General features: G+C 38.8%; 1 protein-coding gene across 1 annotated transcript in view; it reads left to right on the forward strand.

The window, feature by feature from the left end:
• The first annotated feature begins 638 nt into the window (after nucleotides 1-638).
• The window catches only part of LOC145396957 (putative glutamate receptor), a 69,053-nt gene continuing 48,754 nt past the window's right edge, over nucleotides 639-20,937 (forward strand). The window contains exons 1-3 of the mRNA XM_080270190.1: nucleotides 639-672; nucleotides 1,532-1,683; nucleotides 14,641-14,785. Coding sequence (XP_080126316.1) covers nucleotides 639-672; nucleotides 1,532-1,683; nucleotides 14,641-14,785 — 331 coding nt within the window. The remainder of the gene's footprint in view (nucleotides 673-1,531; nucleotides 1,684-14,640; nucleotides 14,786-20,937) is intronic.

The following is a 20,937-nucleotide window of genomic DNA, read 5'->3' on the forward strand; positions in this document are numbered from 1 at the left end:
TAACTTCAAAATTGGCTGAGATATCCAAAAAAGTTCACTACTGTACTATAGAGTTTTCCGTCCGACCCGTGCCCCCATTTCTTGTTGATGTGATAGATCTTTCTCTTGGGTACACACGTCGGGAGTCCAAACTGTGACTAAATTTTATGTTCGAGCGAGTGAAGCGAGCGAGAACAATAATAATAATAATAATAATAATAATAATAATAACCTTTTTCAAGCAATATTGAACATAATTTTTCAATTAAAACTTACAAGTATGGAGGAAACACACACACACACACACACACACACACACAGTATGAATAACCAATTACGACTCAATTTTTTATTTGTATAATACTGCCTTGCTTGAGTGTGCAGTAGCCTCCATTTGGCCTGTATTGTAGGGGAGGTGTGGGGTGAGCTGCTGCCCAATGGATCCTTGAATGGCATTATAGGCATGCTTGGAAGTGGCGCCGCCGATTTTGGCATTGCCAATATCTTCATAACCAGCCTGTGGGGTCGCAGAGATTATCAGCATTTTAGTGCACCTTTCCACCAAGCTGTGAGTAACCATCATGTATTTACTTAATTACTCTATTACTCTATTATCATAAAAAAATTTTCGATTGTTTGTTCCGCTATGAACCTAAAACATGAATGAGTTCATATCAATAAGTACAAATAACAGTGAGTGATATAATATACTGTATATATATATATATATATATATATATATATATATATAAACTGAGTGCCGCAGGCTTTAAAGCCCAGGAGACTTTAAAATAAAGTTTCCTAACTTCTCGGGTATAAGGCTTAATTACATTATTGTCCATAACAGTACACGTATTACATCTCTGTTTTCTTGGAATAAAATTTAAACAGTTACTGAACTGCTGGTGAGAAATTGCGAATCGTTAAAATAACTAGGCGCCTGTTTATATACCAGAGTGTATAGTTTCAGTAATGTTGTACTGATTAGGTAACCCATTTACTACAACTTGTTTATCAACATTACCTTATTGTTGTTATTTTCCGTTATTATTTTCTGCTCTTGACACAGTTTTAGAACTTAAATTCCACTGCCTATCATCCTTACAATCAGTCTCAAAACAGGTCTACCGTTGTCACTGTCAAGGATCTTTCCAAGACTTTAAAAAGGTGCCGAGTAATAATTAAAAATATCAGAGAAATTATATCACTATACTGTATTAATTATAAATTCTACGTCTGTGGATACATGTATGACACCGTGTTAGACAATACAACATCATGTGTGAGAACCCGTGGAAAGAAAGCGATGTAGGTTATTTGTGATAATGAACTACGTTTATACTCAGAATGCATGCATGTCTCTTCAAGTATGACATGCTGAAAAGGGGTCCACCATGTAATTAAAAAATAAGGTAGAAACAGGTAATGGTATCGGCAAGACAGAATTACAGAATATATGTCAAAGAAAAGTGTGTGTAATTGATGGGAGATTTGAATGAATGAGTTGCAAGGGTCCTGGTGATGATATAATGATGTAACGTGGGTTGTGTAGGTGAACTGTGTCATCATGAGGGTGCCACCACCGCTGCCCCGATGGCAGGCCCCCTTGTGGCCTTTCAGAGAAGACACGTGGCTGGCTTTGGTGGTGGGATTCGTGCTCAGTGGGCCACTTCTCTATTGCCTAGCTCGATGCTCAGCTCGAAGGTTTGTATATCCTTGCAGCTTACAACATTGCTACCTATGACTGACGTTTGTAATGTTCTTGATGGTGCTAGACAGATTTTTAAAGGTATCTGTATACTCTTAAGTTTGAAAATATTCTTTCTTCTAGCGTGAATCATGTGAGGGATTAGTTTAATGAAGATAACTGGGAACACTGTTTACAGAGGCACTGACAAGGAGCCAACACATGGCAGTGCTGTGCACCTTGGGCGGAATGAAGCGCTGCAGAATTTACCCGGGAGCCAAACTTCTTCATATTTACCTGCACTTCACTGTGAAGAAGTGGCCTGGTCCGACCCTGGTGAAGCACTTCTACCACAAGGGGATGCCATTTCCCTATGCGATGTATATATTGTACTGTACCTACGGGACGGCACTCTAGAAGTAATTGCTTTACCCGCCCCGTCCCGTCGATGTATGGGTACGTTTGCAACATTTTGTATTTGCCAGTCCCGGCGACGTACTGGTACGTCGTGCAATTGCAAGGTCCCTAATTAGCAAAATTTTCAATTTTCGCGCGTGATTTTTCGTACGTATACACGGGACACCTTCCTCTATTCCTCTACAAGATGCCAAGCAGGGACAATGCCTTACACCGCATAACCTCCCCCCTCCCCTCCTCACGCCATTGTCTCGGCAATTCACCTGTTACCAGTGACCTGGCCAATAAAGATATTCAGGGCCAGAGTGATTCCCCAATCGATGACAATGTGGAGGACAAAGTTTACATAGCATTAGAAGAAGAAACAGTCAGAAATAATGATCAGGTAATGTGGCAAAAGAAGGTCAGGTATGGTGATGAGTTAGTGAGTGAAACAATGCTTATAATGCCTATATTACTGCTTGAAAACCAATATACTCTCATACTACATATAAATTCGTACCAAGTCAATAAATAAATACCGTTTATGAGTTGTGTGAAATAGTTACCCTCCCATAGAACTCGTTTTCTTTGGTGCCAGCCTGTTAGAAAACCCAGTCAGGTAAGGAGGTACTATCACGATCCAAAATTTCTTTACCCCCCTGAGTGGAGGAAGGTCGAAGCCAAAGTTGAAGAAATGACGGGCCACCGAACACAGGCCGGTTCATGATGGAGGGGTTCACTAACCTGAAGCTTAGGATAATAAGAATCACCCGGATGAAACACACGAGCCTATTTATGAATCACGGTATCATGAACCATTATTAGTCTTGTATACTGGCAGTGTCTGATCATCTGGTCTTGCTACAACCTTGGCTTCGACCTTCTTCCACTCAGGGGGGTAAAGAAAGTTTGGATCGTGATAGTACTCCTACCTGGATCGAGTATTTTAAACCTCGGGTGAGCGATTTCTCTATGAATTTTCGATGTTTCTCACCAATAGCGGAGGTTTTAGCCAAAATTTTTTTTTGTTGAAAATACCTCGGGATTGGGGGATGCCGGAGGTGCGGAAAACCTCGGGACGTGACGGGTTAAGTGTAGTTGGTGTACTTCTTTGGCCAGACAGATTGGTATTATGTACGAACAACAAATATTTATAGAAAGATGCTGTGAAATGTCACTTACCCTTCAGTACGGTGACCAACTAAGAAATACTCAGGACCTGACGAAGCAGGGTTACTCAAGTTAGAAACTGATATCGTTGTGGCCGTGTATTCATATGTATGCCCAGTCATGTAGAATATTTTTCAAACTATAGTTATTTTAATTTAACTTGGCGAAGAGTTGCATCCTTTTGCAGATTGCTTCTCAAAACACAAATGCAAATTAAGACAAGACTATGGCTCTTCATTCTTGCCATTGCACTTCTTCGCAATTATCATTATTCATTTGTCATGATGTTCAGTATCTATCTATCTATCTATCTATCTGTCTATCTTTCTATCTACCTATTTATCTATATGTCTATCCCTCTATCTATATCTATCTATCTATATATTTATTTATCTATCTATCTATATCTATTATCTATCTATCTCGATCTCTATCTATATATCTATCTATCTATCTATACATATATATATACAGTAAATATATGTTGATCTGTTTTTGAGGAGATGGAAAACAGAGTGTTTTTATTACCGGGAGCTTAATATAGTCATAGGTATTCATCACAGCCAAGTGTGGCAAGAAAGAATACCCACAGAGAACAAGTTACACCTTACTGTCAGTGTAAAGCTTAACCTTGGACGCTGCCCAACCTTTGACGCAGCCCAGGTCCCTTGGCGGTTGATTGACTCCTTTCAGTACCAACAACTTCATCCTTACCTTGTCATCAAATCATCTTCCATATTTGATGCATTCGTGACAAAAGTGTATAACCTGACCTTGCCCTCTGACCTTTAGCTTTAGTCTATTCTTTTGAAAAATGAATCAATTCATTCTGTGCTGAACCAAAATCCTTCCACCATTATTGGCCAAAATCCAATAAAAACTGTTTTAAAGGTGCCTATCCTTGATCTTATCCATAGGCCTTAGCTTCAGACCGATTGTTTTCAGAAATGAATTCAACACCCTTTCCCGTACCACAACGCAAAATTTAGACCTTGTCTGCTGAATCTTTTCGACCCCCCAAAATACCAAAATATTAATTACATGACCTGTGTTGGTCCTCAGTCATTAAGTGAGTTTTGGAATAGTTTCGTTAGGATTTTTTCCATAATCTTGTTAAGACATTCAATCAGACAGGCAAGCAGAACCAAAAGCAAAACATCCCTGAGCTTCCAAACATGGGTTTAATAGCACTGATCTTGAGAAATGTTACATTTTCAATATTATGCATTCATCAGTTTTTTCAGATTATGTTGGCCACACTCATACTATCAAGGATAGACATTTTTTTTTTCTAAAATCTGCTAGCATTCCAATTTCCGATCTTGTCTATGCAATCTTCCACGCGAGGGAGAGGGTAAGTGTCTGTTTTGGTTATCTGATTAACACGTCTGCAGTCGAAGCAAAGCCGCTGTGACCCACCTGGCTTAGGGACTAGAGTGACAGGAGAACTCCACTCGCTCTGACAGGGCTCAATCATCTTGTGGTCCAACAGGTAGCCAAGCTCCTTGTCGATGAGAGGAACTTTCACTGGGTTCACATAGTAAGGAGGCAATTTAATTGGCTTTGCATCTCCAACATCGACATCATGCATCAACACAGTGGTTCTTCCTGGAGTGACACGGAACACTTGCGGGTACTCCTGCAGTAATGCCGAAAACTCCTGCCTTTCCTCGGGAGCTAGATGAGAAAGCTTAGTCTGGAGATCATTCATGATATCACGATTCTTCCCCAAACTATCACTCAGGCTCATACTGCATGGGAGAGCTTCACTTGCAGACTCGGGTGGAACAGCTACAGTGCAGACTGGGTTATTTTCGTCCCGCCTGTGATATAAATTTAGCATGTTGATGTGACAAAGTTGCTTGTTCTTTCTACGATCTGGTGTGGTGATGACATAGTTGACATCACTGAGTTTCTTCTCCACGAAATAAGGACCACTAAACTTGGCTTGAAGAGGTTCCCCATGCACTGGTAGCAGAATCAAGACCTGATCTCCTGGCTGAAAGTGACGTAACCTGGACTTCTTATCATACCAAGTCTTATCTTCTCCTGAGCAGCTCCTAAATTCTCTCTTGCCAGCTGTAAAGCAGTGGACAGCCGTTCTTTGAACTTCATCACATACTCCAGCAGGTTGATGTCATCTTCCTCCGACAGCCAGCATTCCTTGAGTAGCTTAAGGGGTCCTCTTACTTCATGGCCAAACAGTAGTTCAAAGGGTGAGAAGCCCAGTGATTCATTTGGAGATTCTCTTGTGGCAAATACAACGAATGGAAGACCTTTATCCCAGTCTTTCTGATGTTCCAAATAGTATTTCCTGAGCATCGATTTGAGTGTTTGATGATATCTCTCCAACGCTCCTTGGGTCTGGGGATGGTAAGCTGAAGACGTGATCTGGGTGATGCCCAACTCTTTCAGAGACTGCTTGAAAACATTTGACATGAAATTACTTCCCCGGTCTGACTGTACCTCCTTGGGCAGACCAAACTTGGTGAAGAACCCTAGCATTTCCTTAACCACGTTCTTTGCTGAGATATTTCTAAGTGGAATGGCTTCAGGATAACGAGTAGCCATATCAATCATGGTCAACACATAAGAAAATCCTGAAGAAGTCTTAGGAAGAGGGCCCACAATATCCACCAACACGCGGGTGAATGGCGCCTCAAAAGGCGGAATGGGAACTAGAGGTGCAACCTTTTCGGTCTGATTACACTTCCCCACAACTTGACAGGTGTGACAAGACTTACAGTGCCAGGAAACATCTCTGAAGATACCTGGCCAGTAGAAGTGTTTCAAAATGCGTGCCACAGTCTTCCTCACTCCAAGGTGTCCTGCCAAACTGGAATCATGAGCCACTCTAATGATATCCTGCCTACAAACACGAGGGATGACAACTTGATGTACAACCTCCCATTCGCAGTCGGCTGATGTTGTTGGGGGTCTCCACTTTCTCATAAGTACTCCTGACTTTATATAATAACAAGTAGAAGCACCAGCTGACTCTTCCTCACTGCAAGCAGAGTTAGCTAGACCTTTCAACTCAGGGTCAGCAACCTGCAACTCAACCAACTCTTGACGAGACAAATTATCAACACTACGGGGTACTGCCTCATCTGGGGAGTGGTCCAAATTAGCAAGAAAAGTGTCAGCTAGGATAACATCATCATCATCATTATCCTCTAAGTCACCAGTAACTTTAGACTTAGCCCTAGTGACAGCACATGCAGAGAACACATCAGGGACATCACAATCCTGGGTCGCAGTCACTGGTTCACTAGACAACTCAGGAGCTGGACACACTTGACTTCCACCAATATTATTTCCAAGTAAGAAAGTTACATCTGACATTGGGAGTGTCTCAACCAACCCAACCATAACGGAACCATTAACAAAACCAGACACTAAATTCACTCTGCACAGAGGGACAGAGAAGTAATTATTCCCTGCACCTTGTATGATTACAGTTTCATCAGAGGAATTAACATTAGAGCCTAGAACACTGGTCAGCATAAGGGATTGGCAAGCACCTGTATCACGATATATTTTAACTGATTTCCTGTCATTACTGTCCAGAGGACTGACAAAACCATCAGACAGGAAATTAGCACATGAACTCTTGAGGGTGGCACCCACATTACTGCTCAAAAGAGGAGCTTCATCATGAGAATTTAATTTACCCCTCAAAGCAGGTTCAGTTAACTCAGTTAAAGAATTCTGGGAACTCTCAAGGGTGGACACTAGACCAATTGACTGAATATTTAAAGACTCCTTTTTGTTCACATCACGCTGTCTCCTGAAACATTTCTCCGTAGTATGACCAAGCTTACTACAATAAGTACATTTACTTTTCTGAAATCTAGAGGTGGAGCTGGTATTTACTTCCTGAGAAACATCATCTTTATTCGCTTTCCTATTACCTGTACTCTGAGTAGAGGCAACGTACTTACTCTCAGCTTTCCTTTTTCTTTAGAATATCTCTTGTGAGTGAGAACATATTCATCAGCTAAAACTGCAGCATCAGACAAATTATCTATTCTTTTCTGATCAAGATATAGGCTTATATCTTTATTAACCCACGCCGTCCCGGCGACGTGAATTAACGTCCGCCCATGATGTACACTCATGTCCCGGCGACGTGAATTAACGCGGCAACATTCCAAGTTGCATAATTTTCACATTTTTCAAAATTCGCACCTGATTTTTGTTTCGCTGGCCTACGCAAGCCTCACCTACTCGCTGCCAGGCGGATAATCCCCTAGACCCAGATTAACCCCACCTGACCCTTTGATCCTCCACTTACCTGTCAGCAGTCACCCAGGTCAGACATGGCGCGTCGTGGGCTGTCAGTCGAGGAGTTACAAGTCGCCCTGGATACCTTTACAGGGGATAGTGATTCCCCACTGGACGACGACACCCTCGATGTCGATTACATGCAGGCTGAGGAGGTTACCACCAGCAGTGATGAGGAGGTCCCTTCCCCAAGGAAGGTCAAATATATAACATATAGGAGGGCAGGGGACGGCCAGCCTGCACCACAGGCTGCATCTAGACAGCAACACATACCATCAGATGAGGACGAGGACGAGGAAGCTGTACATGGTGGTGTATTTTCCTGGTTAGGGAAGGAAAAGATATCGCCACATGGGACTGGGACAGACGTCACATCGCGACTGTTCCACAGGTATGTTCCTTCTATGTGTTCTGTGGCAGGAAGTAGTGGTGTGGGGATGGTTAGGGCAGCAGAAAGTGAAAGTGTCGGAGCGGGAGAGCGCAGACAGATTCGTGAAAGTGAGACTGGTGTGGGGGAGGCAACACACACTCTCTCTCTCTCTCTCTCTCTCTCTCTCTATATATATATATATATATATATATATATATATATATATATATATATTAGGATAAGGCTTACTGTAAATCGTGTACTACTGTGAAAGCAAATGTCTAACATGGAAAAGGCCAGAATGTAATGTGAGAAGTACTATAAAGGGGGAGAAAATAAATTCAGAGGTGAAAAAATAATGACATGACATGATTTACCTACGTAAATTAGCGCTACTTCTATGCTAATTCTTTTCATAAAGCATGTACATCTGTAAAAGCAATTGTCTAACATGTAAATGGGTTATATGTTATAAGTAATCACAAAGGTGAAAAAATAGAATCTGAGTTGAAAAAAACATGAAAGGTATACTGTAGTTACTGTAAAGTTAGCATGTAAGTTGAAAAATAGTCTAAATTGAAAGTCATAGAACATACAGTCAGTAATTTTGTTCACGGTGTAAGAGGATTGGGAAATTCCACAAGGGCTCTAAATTTAGCCACCAATTATGGGATAAGCTGTCTCCCAGTGTACCACCATCCCACCTCACTCTCTCTCTCTCTGTCTCTCTATTAGGATAAGGCTTAATGTAAATCGTGTACTACTGTGAAAGCAAATGTCTAACACGGAAAAGGCCAGAATGTAATGTGAGAAGCTCGATAAAGGGGGGGAAAATAAATTCAGAGGTGAAAAATAATGACATGACATGATTTACCTATGTAAATTAGCGCTACTTGTATGCTAATTCTTTTCATAAAGCATGTACTTCTGTAAAAACAATTGTCTAACATGTAAATGGGTAATATGTTATGTTATAAGTAATCAAAAAGATGAAAAAATAGAATCTGAGTTGAAAAAAGGATGAAAGACCAAGTTGTCACTTGGTAAATAAGCGCTATTCTTATGCTAATTCTTTTCGTAAAGGAAGTACATCTATAAAACTAATTGTATAACATGTAAGTGGGTTATATATTATAAGGAATCTAAAAGGTGAAAATATAGAATCTGAGTTAAAAAAAAAGCATGAAATAAAATGATCTCACTTGGTAAATAAGCGCTACTTTTATGCTAATTCTTGTCATAATGCCTCAAAATATGTACAGACAATTATGTAAAGTTGAAAATGGTATGCTGTTATTGTGGAAGTAATATGGAACATGAAAAAATACAATAGCTGATGAAATAACGATGTTTGTTATCCATCGGTGACATAATCGACCGATTTCGCTAGGGTCGCACAATGGTACATACCTTATTTCTCAGTTTTTTCTGTATAAAACCCAATATACTTCTGGTATACATATTTCCAACACATGAATACATGATAATAAACGTATACTGCATCAGTTCAGAGTACCCGTGCCACCATAGAAAACGTACGGCGAAAAGACTACTCAAAGAGCATGGCAGTACCTGTCAAACTTACGTGCTCCAGGTAAGCCATTTCTGGACCCAAGGGACACGTTTCTTTGTGATTTTCCTTGGTTTCTGACCAAAAGCGAATGTTTGAGCAAAAAAAAAAAAAATGGTCCAAAAAAGCCGGGACTGGGGAGGATCAAAGCTCAGAAAACGTCGGGATTGGGCGGGTTAATACACCTTTTGAAGTCCTCCAGCAAAATCAGCTGCTTAAATTTATCAACATCAGAATTTACATTCTTAGAATTTAACCACTGCTCTAACAGATCTTCTTTGATTTTTGCATACTCAACATGGGATTGCTTATCTTGCTTATAAGTTGTCCTAAATTTTACTCTATAGGCTTCAGGAACAAGCTCATAGGCCTTAAGAATCAAGCTCTTAACTACATCATAATTATCAGATTGATCCTGAGGCAAAGATGCATAAGTTACTTGAGCTTTACCGGTGAGAACAGTTTGAAGGAGTACTGGCCAATACTTTTTGGGCCAATTAAAACCTGTAGCTACCCTCTCAAACAACTGAAAATACGTTGTTAAATCAGATTCATTAAAAGGAGGGACAAGTTTAACATTTTTAGCCACATCAAAATCATCAGAGCTAGATGATCCAGTTCCACCTTGTTTCATGCGATACTCATGGTCTGCCTGAATCCTAGCTAGTTCAATTTGTGCCTGAGCCTGTGCCTGTGTCTCCTGAATACGAGCCTGAGACTCAGCTTCCTTAGCATTTGCCTGAAACTCAGCCTCCTTAGCACGAGCCTGAAACTCAGCCTCCTTAGCACGGGTTTGAAACTCAGCCTCCTTAGCACGAGCCTCATGCAGGGCTAGCTGTAACTTAGCTATTTCAATCTGCGTTTGCTCATCTGGAGGAGTTACATTAAACAAGCTTTTATTAATCATGTCAACAATTTGATTTTTAGAATGATGAGAGCGAACAGCAATTCCCAATTGTTGAGCAACAAGCTTAAGTTCATTCTTTGTTCTGTTTTCTACATCACACACTGTTTGCACATTTGACAAAAAATCTTTGGCTTCATCAAGCGTAGTAATAGTAGACATCATGAATAAATCACAGTCACAAAATATCAAGCAATATCCTTATGATAATATCCTGAATATCCTGATAAGATGTCGCCAAATTTATGTTACGGAACAGAGAGATAATGAACACTTCAAGTGAGAATACTAAAATGACTACTGTCCCGGAAAGTTCCAGGTTCAAAACAAAAGACTTAGGTAAAATTACAAGTTAAAGTTTAATGCTCAAACTAACAACTAAATATTCAGGACTCATAAGGATAATGTAATGGCAAAAAACAGGTTAAATATATGGTTAACTGCAATAGCCTCTATTAACACGAAATTAGCAAGAGTAAATTTATCTAAGTCAACCCTGATAAAATGAGAAAAGCGGATAATGCTCAGTTAATGCAAGGTATATTATTACAGATACTAAATATTATTAACATTGGCTGACACCAAAAACTCCACATAAATCACAAAAACCTTACCAGGCCTACGAATCAACACCTCATGCTACACAGTACAAGAAAAAAAATGTAATAACACTTATACTCAAATTACACAGCAGCTAGATGATTGGAGACTTCCTGAGCACTCACAAAAATAATAACAACTGTACAGGGGAGGACAGAGATGTGAACAAAATGAGGAGTAGATCTAAGTGGCAATTAATGCAGAGACTGAGCTCCTTATATAGGGGCCGGCTTGATACAACTTGTATGAAGGACGCGCAAATGAAGCCATAGGGGACAAAGAGTTGACACTCTTGCTCTGAACAACAGAAAGAACGAATTACTCTACTATAAGGGAGGAGAAGGGGGAAGTGAGGCAGAACACGCAAGTCCGGTCACTATGGAAGGCACGAGGCGAATCGTGATCAAACATGCAGCACACTGTACGTTAGAATTATACAAAGGATGATGAAATCATAGGCTATGTAACAATGTATATATATATATGTGTGTGTGTGTGTGTGTGTGTGTGTGTGTGTAAACCTTCACCAGCTCAGTCCGATTGGAGCTCTGATTCACAACGATTGGTATGTAGTTTTATAGGGGTTGGCAGTGGTACACAAGTCAAAAATTTATGGGGAACGCATGCCTACGGTTGCCCACGTCTGCTGCCGCATGTGTGTTGTATGGCCTCGGTTTCCATTAACATTACACATTTTATTTCCGTTACTTGGATTAATTGCACTGAAATCTTTTTCAGGTTCCGCGTGATGCTCGTCAGTAGCCTATGCACCCTTTACCTGAGACCGTCTGCCGTGGAAGCCTATATAGCTGTATTGGCTCCAGGGCTGTTGTTAGGGGTGGACTTTCGGGGCTTTAACCCTGAATCTTTTTTTATGTAGCCCAGAAGCTGTGTGTGTGTGTGTGTGTGTGTTGATCAGGAAATAAGATTGTATAAAAATAAGCTAAACTGTATTTAATTCCATCCATAATTACCGTAATGTCTGTACGATTTTATACGACACCGGACACTCGTTAGCCTACTACTTCCATTACTGTACACACCAGTACACATCGAAAGAAATGTTTAAAAATCAGGTGGTAGAACAGAATGCAGTACTGTATTTTAGCCTGGTTTCTTCGTTCAATTGCTCTCAGATGGCAGGAAATACTGTCAGAGATAGTCGGAAAAGAAAAAATCTGGGGGAGCATACTCTCAGGCCCACCTAGAACTCGTGCCTTCGTCGCTTGTGATTCTATAGAACTCTGAGCTAAACCCCCTATGTCCTTAATGTCTACAACAGCCCTGCTTGACTCCAGTCCTCGTATATATGCTTATCCTGAACATTCGTACAGTGTGAACACTACTCGGTTATTTAGTTTAACAAAACATTGCAGATAAATTGTGTGCTTGCGTTTAATACAAGCGATTTCTATAACTAATGGCATTGTTGATGTAATATACACGTGCTCAGACTGGAAAACTGCAGACATTACAATCTTGTTCCACCATTATTGGTTCCAGGATTTGTGAAGTAATGCTTGGGTCATACCACAGTTGCTCAATATGAACCTAAATATTAGTAATAACGACTGGCAATGTGTAAAATCAACAGCCAAACAAGGCATACGGAAAACGGTAACATAAACCTGTGTTAAGTAAATCCACCTTTACTTTGCATCGCTGCCATGATATTAGTAGTAGTAGTAGTGGTAGTAGTAGTATTGCTCTTGTTGTTGTTATTATTATTATTATTATTATTATTATTATTATTGTTGTTGTTGTTGTTGTTGTTCTTGTTGTTGTTGTTGAGGTCATTATCATTATTATTATTATTATTATTTTATTGTTGTTGTTGTTGTTGTTGTTGTTGGTTATTATTATTATTATTATTATTATTATTATTATTTTATGGTTGTTGTTGTTGTTGTTGTTTTGGTTATTATTATTATTATTATTATTTTTAATTATTATTATTATTATTAATTACCCTCCACTTGACAGAGTCAAAGGAGGATATTGTTATAAATGGGGTCAACAACAATAGGTGGCACAGAGATTTTGTTAAATCTCAAGAAGTATTAATTATAGAGTCATGAAATTTCATATAGTTATGTGTCTTGTAGTGAACTGGTGAATGTTCATAGGTAGACTGATGTGTCTTAGGTAGATTTTTTTTTCCTTAAAAAAAAAAAAAATCTCAGATTTCAATGCAAAACTGCACAAGGAATCTGAAGCCAGAACTCAGAAAATGTTCCCTATGGAGTCATAAAATTTCACACTGTTATGTGTCTTACAGTGAACTGGTGCCTTTTGACAAGTAGAATGATGTGTCTTAAGTACTTTTGTGAAAAAATTAAATTTAAAAAAAATGAGATTTCACTGCGGATGCTGTCTCTGTGATATGGAGAAGAGGAAAGGGGCAGGGGGGGATTATGCACTTGGTCAGGTGTGTAGGGAGGTGGAGATATGTTCTTGGTCAGCTGGAGGGTTGAAACAGCGTAGCCTTGCCTATGTTTATATTATTATTATTATCATCATTCGTAATACTGTTAGGTTATTAATGAAGTCTTTATTTAATCAGTTTCTTATATAAATGCTTCGGGGTAGATGAACATTCTGAAACAGGAGGATGGGGTCGATGGGCTGAAGAGTTTGGGAACCTGATCTAAATAACACACATATTCAGTCTTGCCTCAACAGGATGGTTTGTGCCAGAGGCCAAACAGGACAGCATGAATGTGTATGGAGTCTTTTAGTCTCCACGCTGTGAGCTAAATTATAGTAATGGAAGGGTCTGAAAGGTAAAGTTTCCCTCCCTCCAGGATCTGAAAAGTGAAATCCACCCCTCCCCTCCTCCCATTAGATTTCAGTGCTCCTTTTGTAATATTTCCAATGCTGTTTATGATTTTTCTTTAATTATGTGCACTTGTAACCACTTGATGTACTGACGGGTCCAGTCGATAGGATCGGTGGTAAACACGCTGTAGCGAGCGTTCAGGTGGTTTTTATTATAGTATCTAAGAACAGATTTATCTGATCTCTTTTAATTCTGCATGCATAATACACCAATATTAATTTCCTTAAGAAATGGTAATGAAAGAGAACAGTTTGAACACGAGTATTTGCACAGTGGTCCTCAAATTTTATGCCACTTTTCTTCTTTTCATGTTTCCCAGACCTCCAGCTTAGTTTCAGGTAATTACTCACTGATCCTTCCAAGTGGGTTTGTAGGCACCTCTGTGATGAGAACATAACTGAGTGACCTTACTCTCTACCTAGCCTCACATTCGTTGTCTAAACATTGAACCATTCCCTTCAGGAACTCAAAATCATCAAACAATTGTCCACAGAACGAAATTTGTACCTCGGAAATAGTCGCTCTTACATGTTAATCATTTGCCCTAGTGAGGCTACGGCGATTATTTTAATTAATGAGTATGATGGGGATTAACTAATAAATCTCTAAGCATCTGGTCTCCAGCCTCTGGTAACCCACATCTGCAATTTTTAAATCATTTTAGTTCATTCATTTTAATATCTTTCTTAATTTTCTGCTCTAATGAGTATTACTTCAGTAATAATTCATGACAAACTGTAAGAGGCAAAGGTTGTTACATTAGTAATACCAACTTGGTATTATTTCACAATGTTCCAATTTAGTAACTGTACTTCTTTGATGTTGACTGATTCAGGTGGCGACTTTCAACTTCCCTCCATCAGTATTTCTCCAGCGAAAGGAGAACGGGGAACCATATGTTTTTGGTCGTGATGTAGAGGTAGTCAGAGCTCTTGCCTCTGCTGGCAACTTTACCCTGAACTTCAAGGAAGTACCACCTGGTTAGTTTTTTTTTTTTTTTTTTGCGTGTGTTTTCTTCCTCTGTATCCAGTGAAGAATTATATATATATATATATATATATATATATATATATATATATATATATATATATATATATATATATATATATATATATAAGGTTTATTTATTTTTTATGGATTAATATGGGATACACTATGGCATTGCTTTCTCGTGTTTACTAACTTCAATCTTTGGAAATCTTGTTCACCTAATGTAGGAACACATTTTGCCAATAAAACGTGCTTTTCAAATAAATACATACAAGATCATTCATATTCGTCATTGTTTGTGACTTTTTTCTTGCCATTTAAAATTTGTCCCTGGATGGAGGGAGTAGTCCACAGTCTTCCCTCCCCCCCCCCCCCAACAGGGATAATTTTTCTGGATGACGTATTCCTACCGTATCACAAAGATAGCGATTGATTCTGAAGAAGTCAATTTCTCCAAAAATATCCGTGTGTGTGTGGGGGGGGAGTCTGTAAACTTTTCCCTCCATCTAGGGATTAATTTTAACAGGCAAGAAGTCACTCACAAACGTGCATGAATATTTAGGATCTCCTTATACATAGCTGTCTGAAAAGCAAATATTGCCAAATGTGTTCCTACGTGTCAAGTGGGATTGGTGGAGAATTAGTGCCCCTCCCTGTAAAACAATTAACTCTAAGCCCTTGGCCACCCCGTCTGGGATACATGGCGTCTGGCAATGAATGGATGAATGGATGAATGTGTTCCTAAGCACCACAAATAATACCATTGGCTGCATTAAAGCAAAATCATATTAAATGATAGATATATATTACTATGTTTTTGAAGCTATGAATGTGCAGGCTCTAACTTATTGTTATTCCTTCACTAATGTTACCGTATGGAGACAACGTCACTTCCTAAATACTGTCAAGAATTTGGAGGAAATTAGCAAAAAAAAAAAAGGGGGGGGGGATACCTAGCCAGTCTTCCTTTAACTCGTCGATCAATATCTCGATTTATAATTTGACCAACCATCGTCAGACCATTGGAAAATTTGTTTCTCAACTCATTTACAACTACCATAAAATCGGTGGCATGAGGTAAAGCTACTTTAGGTGGTGGGAAGTAGTCATATGACCTTCGATATACCCACAACTCGAACGACAGCGACCCCTACGCGTAACTGCTGCCACCTTGAATGATTTAATGATTAAAGGTATATCCATCCATTTTGTATTTTGTCTTTTTATTAAACAATAGATAAGTAATTAACAATTTACATGTGACAACGAATTCTGTGTTTTTACAAGAAGCATATTAAGCTAAATCCTACAAAAACTCACCCTTATTGTCAGAAAATATAGGGCACTCCTGCCTTTTCATCTTGAAATTGTAAGTAACAAAACTATAATAATCAATGCATGTATTTCAGCAAAGTTGCTGGGTTTTACCTGAAAAAAAAAAAAAAAACTAACTTTTGAGGCACATATATGCATAGTTGCTTCATCAGTATCTCATGAGATTGTCCTCGGAATATATATATATAGATATATATATATATATATAGATAGATAGATAGATAGATAGATATAGATAGATAGATAGATAGAGAGATATAAATATATTATATATATATATATATAGATAGATAGATATATATAGATTTAAATATATATATACATATATATATATATATATATATATATATATATATATATATATATATATAATACTCAACTGCTTCCATTGTTCAGCATTATTTTCATTAATTTACATTTCCCATTCCCGATTACTGATCTCCTGTCTGGCTCTCTGTTCTTGATTCTAATGTAGGGCTTTTGGGTCGTGTTTTTGATCAGCTTGGGTTTCTATTACCTGATGTGAATCTAAATCTTGAACATCGGTGTCTATTTTGGATTTCCGACTTTTCACCATCAGATATTTTTCTTAATGCTCACTGTCATTTGCATACTACACTTCCACCACTTTTCTAGCTAGCATATATTGACCAAAGATTTATTATGCATGAATACTCAGACATTTTCTCATATTATATATTTATATTATATTCCAGTACTTTATTCCATTTATAAGAGGACCCTGAAGTACTCTTCCTAATGATATAGAGGACACAGAGAGTGTTCTGGATTTAGAAACTGGAGTTAATGCATTTTTGCTTAGTCAGTAATTACTTCTTGGCTGTTTATGCACGCCACTAGGACTTTTTTTGTGGTCACACCGGGCAAATTTTTAGCCAGGTGTGCTCTCACTTCGGGCATTCCTGGCAAAGTAGCTCTTTTTCAAACCTTAATATCTGGAAAAGTATAATAGTCAGTGAAATAAGTTAAAAACCATATTACTCACCAGCTCTTCTTATTGCAAATGAAACCATCCCCAGGTCTCTAGGTTGTTTCGTTGATGAGTAAGGACCAGTAGATGAACAGTTTCCTATGTTTTGACGGGGAGTCTCCAAGTGCACATTGCTGGCAGTGGCCCTGGCAAGCCTGGCAAGTGTTGGCAGCACTGACTAGAGTTGTGATTGTAACACCGTCCGAACTTCCTTTGCAGACACCAAAACTTTCCACTCTTCATTTCATTTTTCCATATGCACCGCCATACAGATGAGTCATCATCCCATCCATGTGGCTCGCTACTGGTTTTCCAGCCGTAACAGAGTGGCACTATGCCCTGTAGGTGTGTGGGAAAGCTTATGCTGAATGCTTTTCTATTTTTTTTTAGGCATCAGTAATATTACTTACCCTAAAACTTATGTTCAACAGCACTTATACTGTACTTCATATCACAATTACAGTTTATTGCACTTTAAAAAAATATTTGTTCTGCATATTGCACGCAGTAAAGGTTGCGTATGAGGTATGCACTTGTACATAAATGTTGGCATTTTTTTGTACTCTTCGAAGGCATCGTGAAAATATTAGGCTACTTATGCTCTCCACAGCTTGTAGTTTTTTTTTTTTTTTTTTTAAATAACAGAATGGAGGAAGGAAAAAAAATGAATAAAAAACAAAATAATCCATACACCAGATTACTGGTGTCCTCTGTTCATAAAATATCTGTAACAGACTTGAACAGCTGTGGGTTGAAATTTGGAGGGAAACAACTCTGGGGAAGCGAGTTCCAGAGAGATGCAGTTCGGAGAATGAAAGAATTCTGATAGGCAGAAATTCTGCAATATAGATGAGTGACAATCCAGTCATGAGCGCTACAAAATGCCGAGTAGCACAAGGGAAGGCATGGAGAGGTGGCACCATGGACGCAACTTTGAGCATTTGCCAAAAAAATATCTGTATTATCAAGCATGGCATAACATTATCATAAGAAAATCATTTTCACTTTTCTCATAACCCGCACCCCCCAACAAAAAAGAAGTGCACACCTATTCCCATATTACGGAGTCCCACACACCTCAATAATCAAGTTTAAAGTGATACTCAAAGAAGCATATAGGACATTGCGCGACCTTGCATTCATCACACTGGTAACGGGTTTCCTTCCATGTAGGGGAGTGGCGTTTTGTCTTACTGCACACACTGCAGCACCTGTAGGCTGCCTGATCTGCAGCTGTATGGCTCACGTCGACGAGAAAGTGATGCTGTAAATACTGAGTGCAGCACAGCCTGTCTGCTGTTGCCTCCTGGTACATCCCCCGCCTCCCAACTGTCAACTGTGCAGTTGCATACTTTGCAAGTAGTTTGCGTGCTAGCTCGAACTCTTGTAGAGAAAGATTTCTTCTCCGAACCAGCTTGAAGAGTACGTAACTGTTCAAGATGGTAATATTAAGGTGTAAGAACACATTCTTCTACCACCGACAGGATTTATGGAGGCAATCAACTTCCCCAGTCTGCATATCCGACTTATCAACGAGCCGTAAGTTGATGTTGTAGTCGTTGCCAGCATCGGGCTTGAACACAGGTTCCCTGGTCCTGAAGTCTGTCTTGCCTGTGTCCTCCACAGCCCCCTTATGAATTGTGGTCAACATGTTAACCGTACGCTTGTTGTGCCACATACGGGCTAACATGTTACCTCATTTCCGAGTTTGGAGGGAACTATCAAGGGGGAAGTGAAATATGATTATAAGCTGTCACTGTCACGGTTGGGAAAGAAATATATTGAATATTTCTCCACTACTAAAGAAAGAAAAAACATGTCAACACTGACACGAAGGCTACCGATTAATGAAATAAGGTATTACTTAATTCTGGCTCACTTCGCCGATTCTCTAAGGACGAAAATTTGATAAACTTGCTCAACAGTACACAGCAAAGACTAATCACTCACGAATGCTGATATGATGATACTGTTGGCCTCTGAGAAAGTGTCCTTACCCCTGACAGTTGATAATTAATACTAATAAAGACAGATTCTTGCTGGTGCTAATTCCTCTCTGGTGCAAACAGATTTATGAATTAGTATGAAAGAAGTGGCTTAACCACCAGTTGTGATTAATATAAGAAATTTGTGCAAACTAACAGTACCAAACTAAAGTAAGCACAATGTGGAGAAATGAAACACGATTTTTACACTTAATCAGTCCCAAAGAAAAGAAAGGTAAATTTATTAATTGTAAACAAAATTAATTCTCATGTTACATTACCACCGAAAGTAGGTGTGGCTTAGCTTAATGATTAAAGAGGCAGGGCAGAGGAACGATAAATACACAAACGTATCACTTAGTACTGTGACAAGGGCGTGCATAAAAACAATCACAAGTGAAACAACAACAAACATTTTGAGAACAATCCTGATTGGAGCACTGTCGATGGTTAGCTGACCGAATATTTCTGGGTTTTTCATTAATGCATCTTGTGTTCCCATAATAATACAATGTCATGAATTTGTATAATGAAAATTTGTTGAATTCATGACAGGAACCTTTCTGTTTTTTCTGGAAAAGATGGATTTTTTTTTCTACCAGCATGGACAGTTCGAAAGGACCCAGTAGGCTACCATGTTCAAGTAAATACTTGGTCAACGTGGTGTAATAATTGCCAGTGTACAGGATGTGGTGCCTGCTGAAATATTCGTCCATGAACACTTTCACGAATGGTGCCGAGAAACCACGGGGATCATCACTAGGTATATCATCTGTATCTGAAGAAACTATTACATCAAGCACATATCCAATTTTGCACACATAGGACGAAGAACTTCAGTCCAAAATGATGACAGTTTGAGGGCACATACTGAATAAATGCTAAACGGCCCAGGAACAACGCAAGCGACTCGTCGATAACCTCTTTCTGAAACTGCTGAAAAATCCTTGCAAAAGACTCCTTGAACATGGTCAGAATGAGAACATTCGCGAGAAGAGGAAAATCTGCCAGTCACCGCTAGAAACTAGGCCTACGTCTCGTTTCTGCAGGATAAGGGGGTCTTAGTTAAATGTCATTATTAGTTTTCTGATCGTTGATTACGATATTGGTTAAGCAAATACCTTAAATAAATGTAAATCACTCTTACTTATGCTATTTAACTCAAAATATCGCCGATAAAATGATATATTTGTATATGATTCTCTAAGATAATTAGTACAATATTTGCCAAAAAGACGGGTTCTTGGATTGTAAGAAGTAAAAAAGGCGTATGAATATTGACATTTGTATATAATCTGACTTGTACAAAAAGTGGCACATATGGTTTTATTGGAATCTATAATGTTAGGGCGTATTGAAGCCTAGCGCTGCCAGACGTACGAAGCAAGCATGGTGATGGAGTAGCTCAGCCAGTGACGACAGATGGCTGTTCCTGTTTCCTTGGAAAACTTGTTTTACCGGAGGCAGCATATAAATATCGACGTTCATTCTTGAAATGAATTAAGTTTTATTCTTACTCACAGGGAGTTTAATTGGTTAGTATAAATTATAACTAATTTCTGTTACTGGATTAAATATATATATATATATATATATATATATATATATATATATATATATATATATATATATATATATATATATATATATATATTTCTATGCATGCATAAACTAGGCAGCAACCGATGTGGAATATTTTTTTTTACATATAATTACTTTTGTTCATACTACATTGACACAGTACTGTTTTAAAGAGAAGAAACCATATTAATGTATTTTTAAAATAAGTAAGGTGCATGGAAAAGGACATTCAATTATTGCCCAACGTGAT

This window comes from Coenobita brevimanus, chromosome 40, assembly GCF_032717465.1.
Source record: "Coenobita brevimanus isolate Jiangsu-jjx chromosome 40, ASM3271746v2, whole genome shotgun sequence".
NCBI lineage: Eukaryota > Metazoa > Arthropoda > Malacostraca > Decapoda > Coenobitidae > Coenobita > Coenobita brevimanus.